The sequence below is a fragment of the Acyrthosiphon pisum genome, chromosome A2 (assembly GCF_005508785.2).
Source record: "Acyrthosiphon pisum isolate AL4f chromosome A2, pea_aphid_22Mar2018_4r6ur, whole genome shotgun sequence".
Taxonomy (NCBI): domain Eukaryota; kingdom Metazoa; phylum Arthropoda; class Insecta; order Hemiptera; family Aphididae; genus Acyrthosiphon; species Acyrthosiphon pisum.
This window is the reverse complement of record NC_042495.1, coordinates 86,383,144-86,393,065: the sequence shown is the minus strand read 5'-3', so window position 1 is coordinate 86,393,065 and position 9,922 is coordinate 86,383,144. Positions and strand designations below refer to the sequence as shown.

The 9,922-nt window shown below is 31.6% G+C and overlaps 1 protein-coding gene across 7 annotated transcripts; it reads right to left on the bottom strand.

The window, feature by feature from the left end:
* Nucleotides 1–214: 214 nt before the first annotated feature.
* LOC100165913 (far upstream element-binding protein 3) lies at nucleotides 215–8,422 on the bottom strand. 7 transcript variants are annotated; one of them, XM_008183482.3, is made up of 16 exons: nucleotides 7,986–8,422; nucleotides 6,083–6,185; nucleotides 5,802–5,984; nucleotides 5,593–5,722; nucleotides 5,399–5,519; nucleotides 5,159–5,332; nucleotides 5,043–5,093; nucleotides 4,372–4,458; nucleotides 3,489–3,695; nucleotides 3,245–3,398; nucleotides 3,022–3,179; nucleotides 2,779–2,959; nucleotides 2,323–2,459; nucleotides 1,466–1,717; nucleotides 961–1,252; nucleotides 215–829 (listed from the first exon to the last, which is right to left on the bottom strand). In XM_008183482.3, the coding sequence occupies exons 1-15, from the start codon at nucleotides 8,067–8,069 to the stop codon at nucleotides 962–964; spliced, it is 2,313 nt and encodes a 770-aa protein (XP_008181704.1). In that variant the 5' UTR covers nucleotides 8,070–8,422; the 3' UTR covers nucleotides 215–829; nucleotide 961. The 7 variants fall into 7 exon arrangements, with proteins under 7 accessions (XP_008181704.1, XP_008181707.1, XP_008181706.1 ...); XM_008183485.3 differs by having other exon boundaries at nucleotides 461–789; nucleotides 1,466–1,708; XM_008183484.3 differs by having other exon boundaries at nucleotides 461–789; nucleotides 5,593–5,716.
* Between the last annotated feature and the right edge of the window lie 1,500 nt (nucleotides 8,423–9,922).

Here is a 9,922-nt window from a genome sequence, read left to right as displayed (position 1 = left end):
AAAAACAAAGAATATCAAAAATCTAACCTAACAAACCAACGAAAGTATAACTAAAAACATGCGTAGTTTTAGTATTTTAAATAAATATATATTATATATATTTTTATACAAATTAAGTAACTTTCAATTATTTTTTTAACCAAAGAAAATACAAATTAACAAAAATCATCTATTCATTTTATATAAAATTCTAGACAAAACTTGGTAAGTAATATTTAAATTATAAAACATTTTACTTAACTATATTATAAAAAAGGTCCTAAATGCCAATTTGATAAATTGTCAAATGAAAAAATTGTTTTATCAATGCTGTGAACCTAATGAAATATTATGCTATACAAATCCAAACTTGAAATTTTCCATAATTTCACTCTTACTTGAAATAACTCACAATGTAATAAAATGTTTATGTAATAGCATATTATGTGTTTAAATGGAGATAAGAAAAACTTAATAAACACATTTTATAGAATAGTAATGAATACCGTTGTAATCAAAAGTAACATGATTATACCACTATAACCATAGCTTCAGGTATATTATGGCGATTTTACCTAAATATATATACCAATCGCCAAAACTATAAAATAAACAATATGGTTTTTTTTTCATATTTTTTTTTTTTTTTGCGCTACAAAATGTCTTTACAATTAAGTATAGTACATAATTAAACATAATTAAATATACTAATAGAAAAAAAAAATGCGTAGAGAAGACAAAACTATTTGTTTATTGATTTAATATGAATGGACCTGACCATAGCGAGGATATCCCTGGTATCTGGACGTTCTGCAATAACACAGTTAATAGTATATTTTTGACGTAAGTCCTGAAATGGCATGTTAAGCAAAATATTCATGTATATAAAAAACGATGTTCGTTTTTTTAAATTAAAAAAAATGCAATTATTATCTTAGAAACATGAAGCATATATATTTTTCTCTTTTATTATTCCCTTACCTCATTGTTGTTGTGGTGGATCTTGTTGTGGAACTTGCTGATATCCTGCATAGGCATTTCCTGCAGCAGGATAAGCACCATATCCAGTAGGTGCAGCACCAGGATTCTGTGCTCCATAATAACCACCTGCTCCATAAGCCATACCATACTGTGCACCATACATTGATACATCATTCAATGTTTGGGGTTGTCCTGATTGCGGGCTTGAGGCATTAGGTTGTTGCTGCTGCTGTTGAGGCGATTGTTCTGATCCACTTGGTTGACCATTAGTTTGAGTTGGTAGACCCATTTGCTATAATAATTATTATTATAGTTTTAATTATAATAGTAAAAAGCAAAACATGCACAATATGCAAAACATTTCCCCCCTAAAGTATGACAAAGTATGCTTAATCAAACTTTGGTATTTTACATACCAAATTTACATTTTACCAAGAATATTAAATAACTATTAGAGTATTTATAAGTCCCAAACCCTAGTTGTACATATTTTAAATCTACTTACTCTTGCTTTAACTTGTTGTTCAACCATATCAGCTTCTTTATTTTTTCCAATTGATCTATAATACTCTATCCACTGTGCACTGTAATCGGGAGTCCCTGCACCAGCAGTTCCTCCAGCACCACTTCCACTGCCATTAGCAGAAATTGCAGCGACTGGCATAACACCAGCAGTTCCATTTGGAGGAATTGCATGAGGTTGAGGTTGGACGCTAGCAGGATTTGGTACAGCACTAGTTCCATTCATCTGATTAAACTGAAAAAATTAGGTCTTGGCTCATCCAATAAGAAAAATCTAATAGGCAAAATGATGACAGTTAATAGTTCTATAAGATGCCTATAGATATTTAGTAGATTTTAAAAATTCAATACTTTGCCAGTAACATACTATAACAATTTATTAGTAACATATTTGGAGACACTGAATTACCATCACGAAAATTAATAATTCAAATATTATTTTCCCTTTATTAGGAAAATTAAAACGTTTTTCAGAATCTTAAGTTTGAAGAATGAGATTGTGATTTACCTACCATATAAAAAAGTGGGAATAGCAGATAATATCTGTAAATACGGAATAGATACAGAACCTACTTGTTACACATATCTTTGCATAGAAGAGGTTTATTATTATTATAAGAAGTTTAAATAAATTATGTCTGATATTAAGCAAATTGACAGTTGACTATATCAATACATTAAGTGATTCTAGGCTTAAAATTATATATTTATTCCACTTGACAAATATAATGAAACTTATGATTTTGTACAAAGTATTTTAGCATCATATATATTATAAACTAATAAAAATATATGTATAAAAACAAATTATCTAAAGGTCAGTAAGTAATGTGCACATACCTTCATTTGTTTGGCTTGCTGTTCAATGAATTCAGCTTCTCTGTGCATTCCCATAGATCTATAGTACTGTATCCATTGGGCACTAAAGTCTGAGCCCCCTTGGGCACCATTAGCATTAGCCATAGGATTTGTATTATCTGCAATAACATAAATCAAATATTTGTTAAAATTAAAAATATTCACATTTCAATACATAAACATTTTAATGTTGAAAAAGGTTGTTTTTTGGCAATGTAGTTTTGAGTAATCTGGTTATTACCCTAACTATATTGACAATATTGTTATAAAACTATCAAGTGTCGTAGCGATATAGCAACTTTTGTCAAGTTGTATTGGCAAAACACACCTATTGTAACATTCATAAAACTTAATAACTTTGAATACTTGTATTTTTTTTTTTAATTTAAGTATCTTAGCTATTGAGTTTATTATTTTTGATCTGTGAAATATGTTTACTCTGATCAGTTGGTTGTTGTGGTTGTTGCTGTTGTTGCATACTTGGATTCCAACCTTGACCATATGCGTTCATTTGTCCATCTTGTCCACCCCAACCCATTTGAGAACCATATGGTGGTTGTGGTTGCTGTTGCTGCTGGTTCATATTACTATAGTTCTGAGAACCACCATTAGGATCCTGCTAATAAAATATGAATAAAAACAAATATATTTAATAAAAAATATATTAAATAATGTACATACAAAACCTAATTTTTCATTTATCATGCGTTTAGCATTTTCGATTTGCTCTGTTGTCCCACGTATAACAAACGTTTTTTCAGAACCAGTATTATTGTGCCGTCTATCAATTTCACAATGTGCACCAGTTTGCATATTAATTTGTTTAATTGTTTCACCACCTAAAATTAAAAATTACAATAAATTTAAGAAAACAATTAGCGCAAGAATAAAATTGAAAATATACCTTTTCCAATAATAACTCCACATTTAGCTGATGGCACGGTAAATGTTGTTTCATTCAATGGTTGTGTTTGACCACTATTACCCCAACTTTGATTTCTATTAAAATTACCACCGCCGCCACCACCGCCACCACTCTGTCGATTTCCACTACGATTCTAAAAAATTAAAATTATTTATTTTGTTAACTCATATTGAACATTTAAAAAAATTATGTTTACTATATGCATATTATGTAAATTTCTTACTAAAGCGCTATCGACTAATGATTCTATTCTTTGTTTAGCTTCAGCCACCTGATCTGGATTACCAGTGATCAAACATCTTCTATCATCAGGTGTATCTTCATTGAGGTTTATAAACTGGACTTTGGCACCGGTATCAGCTTGGATTTTTTTAATCATATCGCCGCCTTTTCCAATAACTAATCCTACTACTTGTTTTGGTACACCAACCTAAACATTATGATAACATGTAAATACAAAATAAATGTATATATAAAAATCTTTGTGTAGTTGTATCTTGTATGTTAATATCGGATTAAAGAAGTATAATCAATTAATACTGCATTAGAAATTAGCATATATTCTAGTAGTCTGGTGTTGTAAGCTATCAGTTGTTATATATTTAAATAGGAACCTAATTCCCAAACAGCATAATTGAAAAGTTTATAATTTATTAAACCTTAAAAAGAAACCAGTGATTTATTATGTACTTTTTCATGTATGTTACTATTGCATTGCCTATTCCACAAAAAAATAAAAACAATACTAGTTAACAGTATATAATTTTAATACAACTACAGAAATCCATTTATTACTACACATTTCAAGAAAATACTGCTTATTTAAAAGAATTTACTCCATTAGCAGAATTATTATTTATAACAATCACAAAAAAATAAGCTTTATCATTGAATTGTCCTTCCAATACATGTCTCATAAGCCAATTGTAAATAAATTTAAATAAATATCTAATAAAAACTAATTTATAAATATCATAAGTACATTTATACCAGATTGAACTAATTTAAAACAGCATACAATTATAAGAAAATTAAGGCAACTTATAAAAAGTTCTATTATATATAAATAGATTTAATTAGAATAAACTCAATTGTATAGTAATTACCTCAACTTTGCCACCATAACCAGAATGCATACTGTAATCACCACTATTTGAACCATTCCAATTTGACCCGTTCTGATCAAAATTGGACTAGAATTATTAAAAAATAAAAAAATTGTTATAAATATATAAATCAAAGATATGATTATAAAGTCAATGATTTGTTTCCTTCTTTAAAACAAATTATAAATTTTACTCAAAGAGAAATTATGAAAGTAAAAAAAAAAAAACAATATAATATATAGGATTTCATAAAATAATTAATATAAATTATAAACTAATGTTTAATGTCTAATATAAACATTTTCATTGTTATTCTTATAATAGTAAGTATTGTTTAACAAAACATTTTTTGATTAAAATTTTACTTAATTAGAAATGAATAAAACAAAATCAATGTAACAATAGACCTCAGTTATATTTAGTAGTTGCTATGTAAAATATAATTGTATGGCATTTATATTCTAAACGTCCCATTTGAAACTAAACATAAACCCAAAAGATATATTAATAACTTGTAAGGTTTCTAGTGGATATTATTGTTCAAATAATGAGAATAAAATAGTTTTAAAATAAAGAGTATTTCATTATTTACATAATATATTTGTTTAGTTTAGTCTTTCAAAAACTTATTTTAGATTTCAATTATTATATTAATGGAAACATATATTTACCGATCCATCTTTATCACCGCCTAACATGTCATACACCAACTTCTTAGCATGCTGAAAATAAATTGATAAAATAAAAGAGTTGATTTTTAAAATAATGTACTACAAATTTAATTTACCTCAACTTTGGCTGTTTCACCAGATATCCTCAAAGGTTTTTCATTTTCTTGACTATTAGGACCATCTTGTATAACTATCATCTTTGCTCCTGAACTTTCTTGCAACATTTTAATAGTTTCACCTCCTTTTCCAATAATAAGTCCTACCTTGGCTCCAGGTATCATTATTTGGGCCTATATTAAGTGAAGACAATTTGAATGAAGTAAGGTTTATTTGAAATATTATTTAATTGTCTCTACTTGAGTAAAAGCTGGTTGGGAAGGTGGGGAAGATATATTAAGTCCTTCAATTTTTGCACCACCTGTTCCTTCAACAGATACTTTATTCTGTACAATGTTTTGTATGAGCTCTTTAGCTAACCTAGATTTGAATTTATGAATATCTGTAAGTTTTAAGAAAGAAAGAAAATAAATAATTATAATTGAACACATACGTTATGCTTTGAGCATTTCCTGTAAGTGTACAGGATCGCTCTAATAAGCCAGGACTATCTGGCGCCATTTGAATTTTACACCCAGTTTCAGCCTGCAGTCGACTAATTTGTCCTCCACCGCGGCCTATAACTTTGCAAAGGGTTAACGCACATAGTACATCAAATTTGCTACTAATTATAACTGAAAAACATGAATATTTTATACTTACTGAGTCCAACCATTTTATCAGGTACTTTTATTTCTTCGTTAATAACGTTTCCAAATTGTGATCCAGGCCCACCGATGCCTTGGATACCGGCTGCTGCTGCTGCTGCCACTCTGGCGGCCACGGCTGCTGCTTGCGCGGCGGCTAAAGCCACCGGAGATGTTGCTAACCTTTTTCTATCAGGCTCTAAATATAGAAATAAATATACAATTCAATAATTATATGTTTTCCAGGTATACAATCAATTATAATTAGGATATTGTTTATTTATATAAATCAAATACCTGATGGGTTACCGTAATCTTCTGAAGGTCTTTTATGTGTTTCTGGTGATATAGATCCTGTTGTTGAACTAGCTTTGGAAGATGGTTGGATTTTAGCTGCTATCTAAATATATAAACACAAGCAATTTTTATTTTTAATTATTAAAATATTATTAGATTATACCAAATTTATAAGCTTGGGAATGATAGTATCTAAAATGAATGCTTATTATTTGAATGGAAAATATTCTTAAGTTTCTGGGTACTTATGCACCTACCTATTTATATTTAATGCATTTTTACTAATTGAAACCATAAAATCTCAAAAGTAGGTAGGTATTCTTCAAACGTTACAACTTTTTTTGCTACAAGATATTTAGAATCTAGGAACAAAAATCAAATTTGAATAAGAGTATTTATGAACATGAATGGTTTGTTTGAAGTAGCCACCCCTTGATAGCAATTACAATTAAAAATGTGGACAATGCATACTAAATACATTTTTTTTTTAATTTTTATAAGAGATTTACAATCTATTCTTAATTAGGATAATAAGCAAATGTGATAGGGAGTATTTACATGTAAATATTTTGAGGAAAGAAGCCACCCATTAGCCACCCTATTTTGAGTTAAACAATTAAACATAATTTAATAATATACTTATATTTAAAATAGGAGCAATGCTAATCAATACTTCTTAACTAATTTTACTAGTTCATTAATTATAGTTCACTATTTTAAGAAAAAATATAGAATAGGCATAATGAATAGCGAGATGAATAGGGAAGTCTTTTGAAGTTTTGAAATCAATATATTAATTTCCTTAAAATATATTGGTACCTAGGGAATATGAGTTTATAGGTATATCATTTATAACATAATTAAAATGATTGCTTATTTTGAATTGACTAATTTTTCATAATATATTTAAGTTAAACTAGGTATGTATAGGCATCAACAATATTTATCCAAGTCAATAAAAATTGAATTCAACTATGAGATGATGACCTCATTCAATATACATAGAACGAGTCTTTTAAATATTTAATTGATAATAATTTTGAATCAACAATGGTATTGATAGCTAAAAATGACATTTATTATGTACAGAAAATGCATGGTTTATAACAAACTAATCAATTAGTAATTAAACATTATTAAAAAGAATAGGTACAACTATAGATGATTATTGACTAAGCCCAGACATTTATATTAAAATAACAGAATCCTAATCCATAGTATAAGAGTATCCAATCAAATGTTACGTTTTCAACATTTTCTTGATCTGAAGGCGCCAACGACATTATAATAACACTTCGCTGGAGATTTAGAAAAAAAAAAGAAAAAATATAGAAAACTGGAATTAATTGACGTTCAAAAGTAAAGAACGGAAAACAATTGTTTGGGCATCTGCTGTCGTCGTCATTGTCAACTGTGATTGAAGCGGCGTACGTGAAACTAAAAGCTTTGGAGACAGGGCATCAGAAATGGGTAAAGTTTTTAGTAAAAAAAAAAATTTTTTTTCCATAATTTTTCACTTACAGACCAGAAAACTGACGGAGGGATAGGTGTGCGGGTAGGTTAGGTAGTGTTCCGAAAAAAAAATGGTCGGAAACCACAACGCGCGCCCGACAAACACGCGTTGTGTCAACGAGTGGAATTCAACCACGTACGATGTGAGCACAGGTGCGGACCAACGTTTGGCGGCACGCAGACATGGGTTAATAGGTATTAGGTAATAACAATAATAACAACAATAATCGTGCAACAATCGCCGGCACGCTAGTGACGACGCGGTTAACGACGATTACCGCCGCAGCGAGGATCACCGGGTGTGGATGCGACCGCGACGAAGACCGTCTCGGACCAGCCGGCGCGGTTTTTACGCGGGCGGGCAAGGCCGTCTCCGGCGTGCACAACGTACCTCTTTAGCGCGTTGTAAAGCTGCCGCGAACGCTTGACTCTGATTCTTTTCCGTTGGCGGATTCACCGCTGAATAATCACTCATTGTGAAACATGAAGAATATTATCGTTAACGAAATGGATGCTTCCCGCTGAAGTAGTGCTTGGGCCGTTGGAGCGCGCGTGTCCGGGGTAGGTCGGTGGTGCGAGCAACGTACGCAATGCGCGGACGGCGAGTCGGGCGAGGGAGAGAGATAGAAAACAAGTGTTTGTTTAATACGCACGAAGACGATGAATTTGTTACACCTAAACTAACGAGACACGCTCGGACCGCGTAAACAACAAACCGCCGTGTGGTTATAGACTATAGCAGTAGAGCCCGTTCGGTGGTCGCACGTATGTTCAATGTTGTGTACTTGTGTGTACGAATAGCGAACGGCGTCCGTCGGTGATGAAATGGGTGGGCGGGTGGCGGGCAGGCGTAGGAGAAACGACGATACAATACGTGTAGTAGTCGTCTCTGTCGCACCGACAGCGGCGCGCGTTGCGCTCTGTCCGCGTTTGATGTTTACGGTTGGCGGGGGGTGGAAGGGAGCGCCGGGAGAGAAAATCAAGCAAAACGTGATTACCACCGTCGGACAAGGACGTTCGATAAACGAACGCGCGTTCGGTCATGGAACAATCAACAGCAGCGTTTAGTTCCTCGACCGCGGCGTCGTCGCGCGCACAGTCTTGGTCTGAGATGGAACATGTTCCCCCTGACTTTTCCGTGTCTACTATAGTACTTACTTTTTTTTTTTTTTTTATTAAAAATATATTACAATCTGTTTACACATAAAACAATAAGTAACAATGATGATAGTGATTAAAGAAAGACATGAAGCACATGAAGAGGAGACTGTCCAGTGACAGAACCTCAGAAAATTTGAGTTCGGGCATTGAAATTTATTTTATTATTTTATTTTTAATTTTAGATTTAGATTAGAAGGTCTCTAGCCCAATTTCTTTTTAACCGTCGAGGAATATTAAGAGGTAGTGTGAGAGAAGACATGTTTTTGATAAAGGGGTTAGAATGGTTAATTAATTTGGAATGGAATTTTTTTATAGTGGCTTTTAGCAAGTTCATTTACTGTTGGAAGTTTTAAGTCGTTATGGAGAGCTAAATTTGTGATATACCACGGAGCACCGGTTAAGAGTCTTAATGAGATGGATTGAAAGGCTCGGATGGGACGGATGTTAGCTGGTTTCGCTGGGCCCCATATTTGAATACCATAGGTCCATATTGGTCTTATGATAGATTTGTAAATTAATATTTTATTTTTGATTTTAGAAGAGGTCGGAGTAAATGGAGGCGGGAGTTAAGTTGTTTACGTTTATTTTTTGTATGATTTGCCCAGGTTAGCCTTTTGTCTAGAGTGATACCTAGGTATTTAGTTGATTGATACTACTTATTGATAGTACTTACCTATATTATTAATTTTAAAATGTAATCCTTAAACTATATTTTTCAAAGTATCGCAGGATGCATTGAAAATAAATCTATATGTTATTGTAATTTGTAGTATGCTATTATACCTAGGTACTAGTATAATAATATTGATACAGAAATATGTTTAAATAATATTTATTAAATATTAATAGACAGGTATGTTTAAAAACACTAATCAACAATATCATCCATTAACGGATTTTAATATTGTCTTCTAGGGGATGGGGGGATATCCGTTTGGTCCAAAAATTCTTCTCAAAATAACAACAAGAAATTATTATTTATAGGTAATTTATGATATCTATGGTAGGGCCATGGCCCCATTAAATGTCACGCCTAAAAGTAGGGGCGGATCCAAAAATTTTCTGAGGGGGGGGGCGCACATTTTGAGGACATTTAATTATATTGATCTTCCGATTTTTTGCAGTTAAACCATTTAATTCCATTGAAGTTAAAATTGTATAATGTTA